We start from the raw sequence: 16,096 nt of genomic DNA, 5'->3' as shown, positions 1-16,096 counted from the left end.
TGGAGGAAAACGAGTCCAATTTGGAGGACATGTGATTCTCTTCATATTTTTCATTCCTTCTGTTTTCCCTCATAAAAACTACACTGCCATCAGTGATATTAATGGCACTATTCTACAGTTGAGTAGCCAATACTATCGTTTTCTACCCTGCTGCATACCTCAATTTCTAAACTCCGTGTTTCTCCTTAATTCATCTTTCACTCCTCTCCACTGCTTTAGTTTCCTCCTCATTGATCTTTTGAGCTCCCATCCACTTCAAAAGCTAATGCTCGTTTCTTCCACCCACAGCTCTTGTTCTGTTCTCCATTTCTGTTCTCCATTTCTTGTTCCCTTTGTCTCCCCTGATAACTATTGTCTCTCATTCTTGATATGCTCTTAGTGCATCTCCTCTGTATTGTTTCCTTGGCAGTCATCATAAAATTAGCCTCAATGGTTTAACTGTGGTTTAGCCAATACATTACAGCCCTCGGCTGAGATGTATATTTCAGCTGCACAACATGAGAAGTGTTAATATAATTATGGTGGAAAAACGATGTTAATGTTCGAGTATAAACATGTGTCAAGTCTAGCAACTGTTTTCTTAATGCCTCTTCTGAGTAGGGGTAGATGTGCGTGCAGGGAGAAATCTCTACAGTCTTGTTTGTAAGTGATAAGGGATTTTTATTCAAGATGTTTGTGGTTTAGTTTCATAGAATGCAATGGTGGCAGGACTTGTATATTTGAATTCTGAAATTAATATTTTACTTTTGTCTGGTTGAACATTTTCTGTCTTGTGCAGAATCCGACAATTAATGGTTTTCAAGTTAAATGTTGTCCTTTATCACTTAATGATTGATTGTTTACTTATCTGAACAAATGTGCTTGGAATTACTTTGAGACCTTTACATTGTGTATGAGAGATGAGATATTTTCTTCAGAGACCAGGGAGTTGTTCAGTTCTATGATTGCGTCAAACTGAGTCTTTTGTTCATTTATTCTGGCCCACGCAGAGCAGTTTAGAATATTTTGTTGACTCCATTAAAGGATTGAGTGGGCGCAATTTCAATTAGTGTCAGTTTTTCTGGTTGCTTTCAAAGTTCTCAGTGCAAGTATTTTAAAAAGTTTTTACAACCTCAAGTCTGAAAGATTCGTGATGCTTTTCTTCAGTTATTTAAATAAAATGTAAATCTTTTTAGGGTGTAGTTGGGTGCTTCATGGAAAGTTATGAAAATTGGCATTCTATTGTTACATGGGCTGCTGGCCTAAGGATATAACAAACTCAGCTTTGGTCATCAGCTTTTCTAATTACTATCAACAGCATGGATTGCAGTGCTTTCAGTTGTCACTTGTGAAAAAAAATTCAGGGTTGTTCTTTAACTATGCTTAAACTGTGGTAAATCTTTTGTCCTCGTGGGCACCGTGTCCTTGCTGAAGTCCCTGTTATTAGTTTGAGCCCGAGTGTGTGAGGTCGTTTCGGCTGACCCCAGGCAGGACTGGAAACTGACCACATTCCTTTCTCCTATCTATAGTTCTGTAATGCTGCTTCCATTTGTAACTTCACTAGAGAATGTAAGCTTTGAGATGTAATGGGCACGGATCTGGCACGGCCATTGGGAAATACAGTGGCCATTATAAAAGCGATATATTCTCCTACGATAGTCATTTAATTGCTACTTCGGAATACAGCTATTTTATTTTTACAGTTGTAACTGATTATTTTCTTCGGGCTAACAAATTACTGAAGTCAAGTCGAAAAAAAAACAGTTAGACCTGATTAAAATTTAATTCCTGCTGCTGAACTATAGTGTGGAACAGGTACAAAGAAAGGTTCCTACCTCGGTACTGAAGAAGTATTTTAAGAGGCAAAAAAAAAGGACTTTCCAATCAATTCATTAGTTATGGACATCATTGGCATTATTGCCCTTAAATGTGGTGATGTGTTATCTTCTTGACCTGCTGCACTCTGTGGTGTGTTTGAATGGCTATTTCGGCCTTTTCAGAGATGAGTGTCAACCACATTGCTATGATTCTTTTCACAGACAGGCTGTACGATGTAAGGACAACAGATTTCCTTTCCTGACTGGCTTTAGTGAACCCTATGGGTTTTTGCAACAATTTAGTACATATGTAGTCATAATAACTAAAATTAGTCTTTTAATTTCCAAATTTGGTTGATTAACTGAATTTAAATTCTCCAGTTGCTGTGGTGTGATTTGACTCGTGTTTGTAGATGATTAGTCCAGATTTCTGGATCACATAACTACTATGTTACTGTTCCTGTTCAATAAAAGTTGCTTGGCAAAGTTTTTGATTCCTGTCAGAAAGCAAGAAATGGGTGTCTGAGCAGTTGTGATATGGAAATGATCATTTCAAAATACCATGATTCTAATTGGAAGAATAAATGCAAGAACATTGATAGGTGGGGCATTTGCTTGCCTGGTCTTGATGCCATATCCCATTGCTCAGTATGTTCAATGTGAATCTTATCAATGTGAGGATTGACATCTTGGAGTCAAAGGAGCTGTGGTTTCTGAGGGCCAATTACAATGTTCTTGTTCCTTAATGTGACTGAAACCCACCTGTGGCTAGTGTTATTTTCATGTGTGTGATGTGATTTTACTTTTGGTTTAGCCCATGCTATTAAACTTGGGAGTATTGTGAAAATAACACATGGCAAAGGAGCTGTGGTTTCTGAGGGCCAATTACAATTTTCAAGACTGATTGATAAGATTTTTGTTAGTCAAATGGCGTTGTATTGAAGTACCTCAGAGTACAATATGCTCAATAGAGAAAAGTTGAATGTTATTGCATTTTCTGTATTGACCATTTTAAAGTAGAACAAAGAACAAAGAACAGTACAGCACAGGAAACAGGCCCTTCGGCCCTCCAAGCCTGTGCCGCTCCTTGGTCCAACTAGACCAATCGTTTGTATCCCTCCATTCCCAGGCTGCTCATGTGACTATCCAGGTAAGTCTTAAACGATGTCAGCGTGCCTGCCTGCACCACCCTACTTGGCAGCGCATTCCAGGCCCCCACCACCCTCTGTGTAAAAAACGTCCCTCTGATGTCTGAGTTATACTTGGCCCCTCTCAGCTTGAGCCCGTGACCCCTCGTGATCGTCACCTCCGACCTGGGAAAAAGCTTCCCACTGTTCACCCTATCTATACCCTTCATAATCTTGTATACCTCTATTAGATCTCCCCTCATTCTCCGTCTTTCCAAGGAGAACAACCCCAGTCTACCCAATCTCTCCTCATAGCTAAGACCCTCCATACCAGGCAACATCCTGGTAAACCTTCTCTGCACTCTCTCCAATGCCTCCACGTCCTTCTGGTAGTGCGGCGACCAGAACTGGACACAGTACTCCAAATGTGGCCTAACCAGCATTCTATACAGCTGCATCATCAGACTCCAGCTTTTATACTCTATACCCCGTCCTATAAAGGCAAGCATACCATATGCCTTCTTCACCACCTTCTCCACCTGTGTTGCCACCTTCAAGGATTTGTGGACTTGCACACCCAGGTCCCTCTGTGTTTCTATACTCCTGATGACTCTGCCATTTATTGTATAACTCCTCCCTACATTATTTCTTCCAAAATGCATCACTTCGCATTTATATTTTGGAATGCTCTTTTATCTTTTAGATATTCTGTGAATAAAGTATATTTTTGGGGAAAAAGTGAGTAATTGGAGTTGAAGGAAAAGCAGCAATGATCTATTGAATGGTGAAACAAGCTTAAGGACTGAATGGCCTATCCTTTTAAAGTTTATTTATTATCACAAGTAGGCTGATATTAACGCTGCAGTGAAGTTACGGTGAAAATCTCCCAGTTGCCACACCCCGGTGCCTGTTCCTCCTGAGGGAGAAGTTAGCATGGCCAATGCACCAAACCAGCACGTCTTTTGGACTTGTTCCTATCTTTTTCTCCTATCTTCTATCCTTGTTCCTATCTTCTGTTAGCAAAGAAGTTCCCAATCACGAGAGATACAGAAAATGCTGGAAACGCTCAGCAAGCCAGGCAGCATCCGTGGAAAGAGAAAAGCAGAATTATTGATTCTGGTTGAAGATCTTCCATTAGCACTTGGGAGACACTGATGATGAATAGTTTTTAAGCAAGTACAGAGCCATGGAAAAGGGGAAGAGGGTAATACTAAAAGGGAAAGGTCTATCAAAGTCTGGAGAAAAAGAGTAATTACTTCTTTTGTTGTGGCTCTGGAGAACAGAGTTTGGGCGTAAGTGTTGAATGCTCAAAAGAAACATTGGATTTGAATGCAGGCAGTTAATACTTTCCCGTGAAACTTTTGAAGCTTAGAAGTTTGTAATACAACAACAATTTATGTAGTGATTAATAGATTAATAGAACAGTACAGCACAGTACAGGCCCTTCGGCCTTCGATGTTGTGCCGAGCTTTGTCCGAAACCAAGATCAAGCTGGCCCATTCCCTATCATTCTGGTGTGCTCCATGTGCCTATCCAATAACTACTTGAAAGTTCCAGAAGTGTCCGACTCCACTATCACAACAGGCAATCCATTCCACACCCCAAGCACTCTCTGATTAAAGAACCTACCTCGGACATCCCTCCTATATCTCCCACCATGAACCTTATAGTTATGCCCCCCAGTAACAGCTACATCCACCCGAGGAAATAGTCTCTGAACATCCACTCTATCTATCCCCCTCATCATCTTATAAACCTCTATTAAGTCGCCTCTCATCCTACTCCGCTCTAAAGAGAAAAGCCCTAGCTCCCTCAACCTTTCCTCATAAGACCTACCCTCCAAACCAGGCAGCATCCTGGTAAATCTCCTCTGCACTCTCTCCAATGCTTCCACATCCTTTTTATAGTGAGGTGACCAGAACTGCACACAATATTCCAAATGTGGTCTCACCAAGGTCCTGTACAGTTGCAGCATAACCCCACGGCTCTTAAAGTCAAACCCCCTGTTAATAAACGCTAACACACTATAGGCCTTCTTCACGGCTCTATCCACTTGAGTGGCAACCTTCAGAGATCTGTGGATACGAGCCCCAAGATCTCTCTGTTCCTCCACATTCCTCAGAACCCTGCCGTTGACTTTGCAATCTGCAGTCAAATTTGTCCTCCCAAAATGAATCACCTCGCACTTATCAGTGTTAAACTCCATCTGCCATTTTTCAGCTCAGCTCTGCATCCTATCAATGTCTCTTTGCAGCCGACAACAGCCCTCCACCTCATCCACTACTCCACCAATCTTGGTGTCATCAGCAAATTTACTGATCCACCCTTCAGCCCCTTCCTCCAAGTCATTGATAAAAATCACAAATAGCAGAGGACCCAGCACAGTTCCCTGTGGTACACCGCTGGTAACTGATCTCCAGTCTGAAAATTTTCCATCCACCACCACCTCTGTCTTCTATGAGATATGATGTGGAGATGCCAGCGTTGGACTGGGGTAAGCACAGTAAGAAGTCTCACAACACCAGGTTAAAGTCCAACAGGTTTATTTGGTAGCAAATACCATAAGCTTTCGGAGCGCTGCCCCTTCGTCAGATGGAGTGAAACAGATGGAGGGAGAACAGATTTTCACTCCATCTGACGAAGGGGCAGCGCTCCGAAAGCTTATGGTATTTGCTACCAAATAAACCTGTTGGACTTTAACCTGGTGTTGTGAGACTTCTTACTGTTCTATGAGATAGCCAGTTACTTATCATAGAATCATAGAAACCCTACAGTGCAGAAGGAGGCCATTTGGCCCATCGAGTCCGCACCGACCACAATCCCACCAGGCCCTACCCCCACATATTTACCCACTAATCCCTCTAACCTACGCATCTCAGGACTCTAAGGGGCAATTTCTTTTTGAAAACCTGGCCAATCAACCTAACCCACACATCTTTGGACTGTGGGAGGAAACCGGAGCACCCGGAGGAAACCCACGCAGACACGAGGAGAATGTGCAAACTCCACACAGACAGTGACCCGAGCCGGGAATCGAACCCGGGACCCTGGAGCTGTGAAGCAGCAGTGCTAACCACTGTGCTACCGTGCCGCCAATTGGCTAAATTTCCCTCTTACGCCTCCTTACTTTCTTCATGAGCCGACCATGGGGAACCTTATCATACGCCTTACTAAAACCCATGTATACGACATCAACTGCTCTACCTTCATCTACACATTAAGTTACCTCCTCAAAGAATTCAATCAAATTTGTTAGGCAAGACTGACCCTTCACGAATCCGTGTTGACTATCCCGGATTAAGCTGCAGAGGGTTTCAAATTCGTGGATCACTGGGAAGTCTTCAAGACAGGATGGCACCTGTACAAGAAGGACGGGTTACACCTAAACTGGAGGGGCACGAATATCCTAGCTGCGAGTTTTGCTCGTGCGGTTCGGGTGGGTTTAAACTAATGTGGCAGGGGGGTGGGGATCAGAACAATAGGTCAATAAGCATAGAGGCTGGGGACGAGATTGGGGCCAAGACAAGGCTATCTAAGAGGAAGAGCATTCTGGGGGAGGATGACCTCAGTGGGCCTGGAGGTCTGGAGTACATCTGCTTCAATGCAAGGAGCATCACGGGCAAGACAGATGAGCTTAGAGCCTTAATGCTTGCGCGGAACTTGGATGTGGTTGCAGTGACGGAGACTTGGTTAAAAGAAGGACAGGACTGGCAGCTGAATATTCCGGGGTATAAGTGTTTTCGGCGAGATAGAGGAGGGGCTAGGAGAGGTGGGGGAGTAGCGATGCTGGTTAGGGAACATATTACAGCGGTACAGAGGGTGGACAATTTGGAAGGGTCAGGTAACGAGTCACTGTGGGTGGAGCTCAAACAGGAAGGGCGCAGTCACTATGCTGGGGGTATACTACAGGCCTCCCAACAGCCCACGGGAAGTTGAGGAACGGATATGTAAGGAAATTCTGGACAGGTGCAGAAAAAATAGGGTTGTTGTAGTGGGAGACTTTAATTTCCCCCACATAGACTGGAAATCGCTGTGGGCTAGGGGCCTGGACGGAGAAGAATTTAGAAAATACGTACAAGAAGGTTCTTTGGAACAATATATTGACAGTCCAACTAGAGAGGGGGCTATACTGGACCTAGTACTGGAGAATGAGCCCGGTCAGGTCATCAAAGTTTCAGTGGGGGAACATGTGGCAAATAGTGACCACAATTCTGTAAACTTTAGGATAGAAATGGAAAAAGATGAGTGTTGTCCTTTGGGTAAGGTGCTGAATTGGGGGAAGGCTAACTACAGCCGGATTAGGCAGGATTTGGTGGCTGTTGATTGGGAGAGGCTGTTCGAGGGTAAATCCACATCTGGCATGTGGGAGTCTTTTAAGGAGCAGTTGATAGGACTGCAGGACAGGCATGTGCCTGTGAAGAGGAAGGACAGGAAAGGTAGGATTCGAAAGCCGTGAATAACCAGTGAAATTGTGGGTCTAATCAAAAACAAAAAAGAGGCATACATGAGGTCCAGGCAGCTAAAAACAGATGGAGCACTGGAGGAATACAGAGAATGTAGAAAAGAACTCAAACAGGGAGTTAGAAGGGCAAAAAGGGTCACGAAATGTCCTTGGCAGACAGGATGAAGGAGAATCCGAAGGCATTTTATACATACGTTAGGAACAAAAGGGTTGTTAGGGAAAGAATCGGACCTGTCAGGGACAAAGGAGGGGAATTATGATTAGGACGAAAGGAAGTAGGTGAGATCCTAAACGAATACTTTGCATCAGTATTCACAAAGGAGAGGGACATGTTGACTGGTAGTGTCTCAGATGTGTTAATCCGTTAGAAAAAATCTCAATTACAAGGGAGGAAGTGTTAGGTTTTTTAGGAAACATTAAGAGAGACAAATCCCCAGGGCCGGATGGCATCTATCCTAGACTCCTCAGGGAGGCAAGAGATGAAATTGCTGGGCCTCTAACAGAAATCTTTGTCTTTCACTGGACACAGGTGAGGTCCCAGAGGATTGGAGGATAGCAAATGTGGTCCCGTTATTTAAGAAGGGTAGCAAGGATAACCGGGGTACTTATAGGCCGGCGAGCTTGACGTCCGTGGTAGAGAAATTGTTGGAGAAGATTCTTAGAGATAGGATATATGCGCATTTAGAACTGAATAATCTCACTTGCGATAGACAGTATGGTTTAGTACGAGGGAGGTCATGCCTCACAAATTTGGTTGAGTTTTTTGAGGAGGTGACAAAAACGATTGATGAGGGAAGGGCCGTGGATGTCGTCTATATGGATTTTAGTAAAGCGTTTGACAAGGTCCCTCATGGCAGGTTGGTGCAAAAGGTTAAATCTGATGGGATAAAAGGTGAGCTAGCTAGATGGGTGGAGAACTGGCTTAGCCATAGAAGACAGAGGGTCGCAGTGGAGGGGTCTTTTTCCGGTTGGAGGTCTGTGACTAATGGTGTTCCGCAGGGCTCTGTACTAGGACCTCTGCTGTTTGTGATATATATATGTAAATGATTTGGAGGAAGATGTACCTGGTGTGATCAGTAAGTTTGCGGACGACACAAAGATTGCTGGAGTTGCGGATAGTGATGAACATTGTCAGAGAACGCAGCAGGATATAGATAGGCTGGAACATTGGGCGGAGAAATGGCAGATGGAATTTAATCCAGATAAATGCGAAGTGATGCATTTCGGTAGATCTAATGTAAGGGGGAGCTATACAATAAATGGCAGAACCATCAGGAGTATAGACACACAGAGGGACCTGGGTGTACAAGTCCACAGATCCTTAAAGGTGGCAGCACAGGTGGAGAGGGTGGTGAAGAAGGCATATGGCATGCTTGCCTTTATTGGATGGGGCATAGAATATAAAAGTTGGCAAATGATGTTGCAGCTGTATAGCACGTTGGTTCGGCCACATTTGGAATACTGTGTCCAGTTCTGGTCGCCACGCTACCAGAAGGACGTGGAGGCTTTGGAGAGAGTACAGAAAAGGTTTACCAGGATGTTGCCTGGTATGGAGGGTCTTAGCTATGAGGAGAGATTGGGTAAACTGGGGATGTTCTCCCTGGAAAGACAGAGGATGAGGGGCGACCTAATAGAGGTGCATAAAATTATGAAGGGCATAGATAGGGTGAACAGTGGGAAGCTTTTTCCCAGGTCGGAGGTGACGAACACAAGGGGTCACGGGTTCAAGGTGAGGGGGGCAAGGTTCAACACAGATGTCGGGGATGTATTTTACACAGAGGGTGGTGGGGGCATGGAATGCACTGCCAAGCAAGGTGATTGAGGCGGACACGCCGGGATCGTTTAAGACTTATCTAGATAGCCACATGAACAGACTGGGAATAGAGGGATACAAACGAATGGTCTAGTTGGGCACAAGAGCGGCGCAGGCTTGGAGGACTGAAGGGCCTGTTCCTGTGCTGTATTGTTCTTTGTTCTTTATCTTTCCAAATGGTCATAAATCCTGTCCCTCAGGACCTTTTCCATTAACTTACCGACCACGGAAGTAAGACTAACCGGCCTATAATTACCAGGGTCATTCCTATTTCCTTTCTTGAACAGAGGAACAACATTCGCCACTCTCCAGTCCTATGGCACTATCCCCGTGGACAGTGAGGACCCAAAGATCAAAGCCAAAGGCTCTGCAATCACATCTCTTGCCTCCCAAAGAATCCAAGGATATATCCCATCTGGCCCAGGGGACTTATCGACCCTCAGGTTTTTCAAAATCGCCAATACATCTTGCCTCAGAACATCCACCTCCTCCAGCCTATCAGCCTGTATCACACTCTCATCCTCAAAAACATGGCCCCTCTCCTTGGTGAACACTGAAGAAAAGTATTCATTCATCGCCTCTCCTATCTCTTCTGACTTCATGCACAAGTTCCCACTACTATCCTTGACCGGCCCCAACCTCACCCTGGTCGTTCTTTTATTCCTCACATAAGGGTAAAAGGCCTTGGGGTTTTCCTTGATCCAACCCACCAAGGACTTCTCATGCCCCATCCTAGCTCTCCTAAGCCCTTTATTTAGCTCATTCCTTGCTACCTTGTAACCATCAAGCGACCCAACTGAATCTTGTTTTCTCATCCTTACATACGCTTCCTTTTCCCTCTTGACAAGACATTCAACCTCTTTTGTGAACCGTGGTTCCGTCACTCGGCCCTTTCCTCCCTGCCTGACAGGGACATACCTATCAAGGACACGCAGTATTTGTAATTTGTAATATAGTGAAACATCCCAAGGTACTTTATAAGAGCATTATAAAACAACTGAACTATGGAAGGAAATATTAAATCAAATGACCAAAGCTTGGACAAAGAGCTATGCTTTACGGAGCATCTTAAAGGAGGAAAGTAGGGCAGAGAGCTGTGGGAAGGGAATTCCTGAGCTTAAGGTCGAGGCAACTGACAGAACAGCAACCAATGGTTAAGCAATTGTAATCGGGAATGGGCAAGAGACCAGAACTGAAGGAGTGCAGATATCTTGGAAGGTTATGGAGGAGATGTAAAACAATGTTAAAATCATTTTAATATTGTAAAGTTTAGTCACTATCTATGCTTTTAAGGAACGAGTGATGTATTCTTGTAACAAGAATTTTTGTTGTTTGTTTCAGATCGATGCCCTAAGTAAAAGAAGCAAAGAAGCAGAGGCAGCCTTTTTAAATGTTTACAAAAGACTAATTGATGTTCCAGGTATGTTTGTGATTTATCCAAAGTGGATTGTGACCGAGGCCAGTGCATTTTATGTCAGTTCCTGAGTTTTCGAAATGCTTTGTTTATGTCCTTTGCTCCCCTGGGATTTGATTTCAAAATTAGCCCAAACCTAAGTTTTGTGAATCTAAAACCATGTTTCAATCGATATGATAAATAAATGTTGATTCACTCAAAGAGACTATGGTGCTTAAAAATGTCAGGAATACTGAAGTTGAAATGATGTTGTATGGACAAAGGTATGTTCTTGAGCTTTCCATTGTGCCCATTAAGTTCCACAATAGTACTGCAAACCAGTGCTATCTTTATGTTCATGGTGGAAGAGATCCCATTTTCTCTGATAACTTAAATATTGGTGTAAATTTTTTGCACTTTAGGCAAAGTACTAATAGGATTATAATTAATCTCAGAACCCTTAAATTCTATAGTTCTATAATTTGTTTTAAATTTGGCATGAAAATGTGTTGTGTAGAAAATGTGTACTTGATTATAAAGACCATTCAAAAGATGTGCATAGCATATGGCACCTGTATAAAACAAGTGTATCTGTAATATTTTCTCCATACTTTTCATGTAGAAATAGGACTGTGTCTCTGCATCTGTATATTTTTATTTCATGGCTATTCATTTTGACAATACACTGTTGGAAAAATTTTCATCCTCTTTATTCTACATCGTTCTTTAAAATGTCAGTGTTGTATGGTCATCACTACCTTTCCTCTGAACAATGCTGAGGTGAACCTCGGGTCTGACCTTATGTTATGTTGTGTACAGTTTTAACATCCAATCCGGATCCACTGAGACAAATTTCTCTACACCTTGTTTTCTGTGTACTCTTTACAGTTAGTCTTGGTGGGTCAGTAGTGGAACTGCTCAGTAAATCATGACTGCTGTGGTTAGGGGCTCTCACCGTGATAACTCATATTGGAGGTTTCTAACATGGCTTGAAATATGGGAAGAAGTTTAACAACACCAGGTTAAAATCCAACAGGTTTATTTGGTAGCAAAAGCCACACAAGCTTTCGGAGCTCCAAGCCCCTTCTTCAGGTGAGTGGGAATTCTGTTCACCAACAGGGCATATAAAGACACAGACTCAATTTACATGAATAATGGTTGGAATGCGAATACTTACAGCTAATCAAGTCTTCAAGGTACAAACAACGTGAGTGGAGAGAGCATCAAGACAGGCTAAAAAGATGTGTATTGTCTCCAGACAAGTTAGCCAGTTCACTGGCACAGTGGTTAGCACTGCTGCTTCACAGCTCCAGGGACCTGGGTTCGATTCCCGGCTCGGGTCACTGTCTGTGTGGAGTTTGCACATTCTCCTCGTGTCTGCGTGGGTTTCCTCCGGGTGCTCCGGTTTCCTCCCACAGTCCAAAGATGTGCGGGTTAGGTTGATTGGCCATGCTAAAAAAAAATTGCCCCTTAGTGTCCTGAGGTCAGAGGGATTAGTGGGTAAAATATGTAGGGATATGGGGGGTAGGGCCTGGGTGGGATTGTGGTTGGTGCAGACTCGATGGGCCGAATGGCCTCTTTCTGCACTGTAGGGATTCTATGATTCTATGACAACAATTATTCATGTAAATTGAGTCTGTGTCTTTATATGCCCTGTTTGTGAACAGAATTCCCACTCACCTGAAGAAGGGGCTTGGAGCTCCGAAAGCTTGTGTGGCATTTGCTACCAAATAAACCTGTTGGACTTTAACCTGGTGTTGTTAAACTTCTTACTGTGTTTACCCCAGTCCAACGCCAGCATCTCCACATCTTGAAATATGGGCACAATTGTATTAATGCCAGAGTCTGTAATATAAAATATTATTTCAGGGGCAGCGTGTGACTGAACTACAATGCAGCTATGAATTCCCAGAAACGTTTTTCATTTCCCTTTTAAATTTAGAAGTAATGCAGAGTAACAGGTATATTTTTCTGACCAGTCATATAAATTAAATAACAATGTTATGGTGGCTTGGGTAGTGGATTTCCCTTATAACAGTACTTACTGTTTGCTGTATGAAAAAGTGCTTAGAATTCCAGCTGATTTTCCTTAATGAGACAGCTGAGTTAATTATGTAATATTCTAATTAGCCACGAAACCCCACTTTAACAGACAGAAATACATCTGAAAATGTGATGCCATCAGATGAGCTGTGTACAGATATACATAGGAAGGAGCTATTCATCTTCCTGCAGGGTGCTAGTGATGCAGTTACCCACATGGCGATGATCTTCGCGTCGTCGATGGAGACGGGAGAGGTTCTGGAGGATTGCGGATGTGGTTCCTATATTCAAGAGAGGGAATAGGGATAGCCCAGGAAATTACCGACTGGTGAGTCTAACCTCAGTGGTTGGTAAGTTGATGGAGAAGATCCTGAGGGACAGGATTTATGAACATTTAGAGAAGTTTAGTATGCTCAAAAGTAGTCAGCACGGCTTTGTCAAAGGCAAATTGTGCCTTACGAGCCTGGTGGAGTTCTTTGAAAATGTGACTAAACACGTTGACGAAGGAAAAGCGGGAGATGTGGTTTACATGGACTTCAGCAAGGCGTTCGATAAGGTCCCCCATGCAAGACTTCTTGAGAAAGTGTGAGGGCATGGGATCCAAGGGGCTGTTGTCTTGTGGATCCAGAACTGGCTTGCCTGCAGAAGGCAGAGCGTGGTTGTAGATGGGTCTTTTTCTGAATGGAGGTCGGTCACCAGTGGAGTGCCCCAGGGATCTGTTCTGGGACCCTTGCTGTTTGTCATTTTCATAAATGACCTGGATGAGGAAGTGGAGGGATGGGTTGGTAAGTTTGCCGACGACACGAAGGTTGGTGGGGTTGTGGATAGTCTGGAGGGATGTCAGAAGCTGCAGCGTGACATAGATAGGATGCAAGACTGGGTGGAGAAGTGGCAGATGGACTTCAACCCGGATAAATGTGTAGTGGTCCATTTTGGCAGGTCAAATGGGATGAAGGAGTATAATATCAAGGGTAAGACTCTTAGCAGTGTAGAGGATCAGAAGGACCGTGGGGTCTGGGTCCATAGGACTCTTAAATCGGCCTCGCAGGTAGAGGTGGTGGTTAAGAAGGCGTATGGTGTGCTGGCCTTCATCAATCGAGGGATTGAGTTTAGGAGTTGGGAGATAATGATGCAGCTTTATAAGACCCTCGTCAGACCCCACTTAAGAGTACTGTGCTCATTTCTGGTCGCCTCTTTACAGGAAGGATGTAGAAATTATTGAAAGGGTGCAGAGGCGATTTATAAGGATGTTGCCTGGATTGGGTGGCATGCCTTATGAGGATAGGTTGAGGGAGCTCGGTCTTTTCTCCTTGGAGAGACGAAGGATGAGAGGTGACCTGATAGAGGTGTACAAGATGTTGAGAGGCATAGATCGGGTGGATTCTTGGAGGCTTTTTCCCAGGGCTGAAATGGCTGCTACGAGAGGACACAGGTTGAAGGTGCTGGGGAGTAGGTACAGGGGAGATGTTAGGGAGAAGTTTTTCACAGAGGGTGGTGGGTGAGTTGAATCGGCTGCCGTCAATGGTGGTGGAGGCAAACTTGATAGGGTCTTTTAAGAGACTTCTGGATGAGTACATGGGACTTAATAGGATTGAGAGTTATCGGTAAGCCTATATATAGGCCTAGGTAGGTAGGGACATGACCGGCGCAACTTGTGGGCCGAAGGGCCTGTTTGTGCTGTAGTTTTTCTATGTTCTATTATAGTGTCTTCTAATAGCAGTAGAGGTCGTCCAGATATTGACAAACAATCTGAAATTGTAATGGCTTTTAAAAATCTGCTGGCACTTTCAACTTCTACAAAATATTCCTGGCAATTTGTTGCGCTTAATTTTTTTGCCAATATTTAATATTTTTAGGGAACAAAATAACATTACAAATGTACAACATAATGCATATAAATTTATGGCAATGTAGACTAAGATATTGGTATAACCTTATATTCTGAATAACTCGCTGCCTTTACTAAAACATGTCTGAAAAGTAGACAAATAGTACATTGTGCAAAATAACAATTCTCAGTATATTATATTCAGAAACCAATAATAGAACAAAGAACAATACAGCACAGGAACAGGCCCTTCAGTCCTCCAAGCCTGCGCCGCCCATGTGCCCAACTAGACCATTCGTTTGCATCCCTCTATTCCCAGTCTGTTCATGTGGCTATCTAGATAAGTCTTAAACGATCCCGGCGTGTCCGCCTCAATCACCTTGCTTGGCAGTGTATTCCATGCCACCACCACCCTCTGTGTAAAATACGTCCCCCTGACATCTGTGTTGAACTTTGCCCCCCTCACCTTGAACCTATGACCCCCTGTGTTCTTCACCTCCGACCTGGGAAAAGGCTTCCCACTGTTCACCCTATCTATGCCCTTCATAATTTTATACACCTCTATTAGGTCGCCCCTCATCCTCCGTCTTTCCAGGGAGAACAACCCCAGTTTACCCAATCTCTCCTCATAGCTAAGACCCTCCATACCAGGCAACATCCTGATAAACCTTTTCTGTACTCTCTCCAAAGCCTCCACGTCCTTCTGGTAGTGTGGTGACCAGAACTGGACGCAGTATTCCAAATGTGGCCTAAACATTGTTCTATACAGCTGCAACAATATATGCCAACTTTTATATTCTATGCCCCATCCAATAAAGGCAAGCATGCCATATGCCTTCTTCACCACCCTCTCCACCTGTGCTGCCACCTTTAAGGATCTGTGGACTTGTACACCCAGGTCCCTCTGTGTGTCTATACTCCTGATGGTTCTGCCATTTATTGTATAGCTCCCCCTTACATTAGATCTACCGAAATGCATCACTTCGCATTTATCTGGATTAAATTCCATCTGCCATTTCTCCGCCCAATGTTCCAGCCTATCTATATCCTGCTGTATTCTCTGACAATATTCATGACTATCCGCAACTCCGGCAATCTTTGTGTCGTCCGCAAACTTACTGATCACACCAGCTGCATCTTCCTCCAAATCATTTATATATATATATCGCAAACAGCAGAGGTCCCAGTACAGAGCCCTGCGAAACACCATTAGTCACAGACCTCCAACCGGAAAAAGACCCCTCCACTGCTACCCTCTGTCTTCTATGGCTAAGCCAGTTCTCCACCCATCTAGCTAGCTCACCTTTTATCCCATCAGATTTAACCTTTTGCACCAACCTGCCATGAGGGACCTTGTCAAACGCTTTACTAAAATCCATATAGACGACATCCACGGCCCTTCCCTCATCAATCGTTTTTGTCACCTCCTCAAAAAACTCAACCAAATTTGTGAGGCATGACCTCCCTCATACTAAACCATGCTGTCTATCGCAAGTGAGATTATTCAGTTCTAAATGCGCATATATCCTATCTCTAAGAATCTTCTCCAACAATTTCCCTACCACGGACGTCAAGCTCGCCGGCCTATAAGTACCCCGGTTATCCTTGCTACCCTTCTTAAATAACGGGACCAC

At 43.8% G+C, this 16,096-nt stretch overlaps 1 protein-coding gene across 9 annotated transcripts in view; it reads left to right on the top strand.

Annotated features, from left to right (window-relative positions):
• Nucleotides 1-16,096, top strand: part of LOC144501444 (protein CASP-like) — a 779,365-nt gene that overhangs the window by 290,764 nt on the left and 472,505 nt on the right. For all 9 annotated transcript variants that reach the window (XM_078225211.1, XM_078225210.1, XM_078225209.1 and 6 more), the window contains exon 4: nucleotides 10,540-10,618. In XM_078225211.1, the coding sequence (XP_078081337.1) occupies nucleotides 10,540-10,618 (79 nt within the window). The remainder of the gene's footprint in view (nucleotides 1-10,539; nucleotides 10,619-16,096) is intronic.

This window comes from Mustelus asterias, chromosome 12 (genome assembly GCF_964213995.1).
Source record: "Mustelus asterias chromosome 12, sMusAst1.hap1.1, whole genome shotgun sequence".
Classification (NCBI taxonomy): domain Eukaryota; kingdom Metazoa; phylum Chordata; class Chondrichthyes; order Carcharhiniformes; family Triakidae; genus Mustelus; species Mustelus asterias.
The sequence above is the reverse complement of the archived record's forward strand: the minus strand, read 5'-3'. Positions and strand labels throughout refer to the sequence as shown.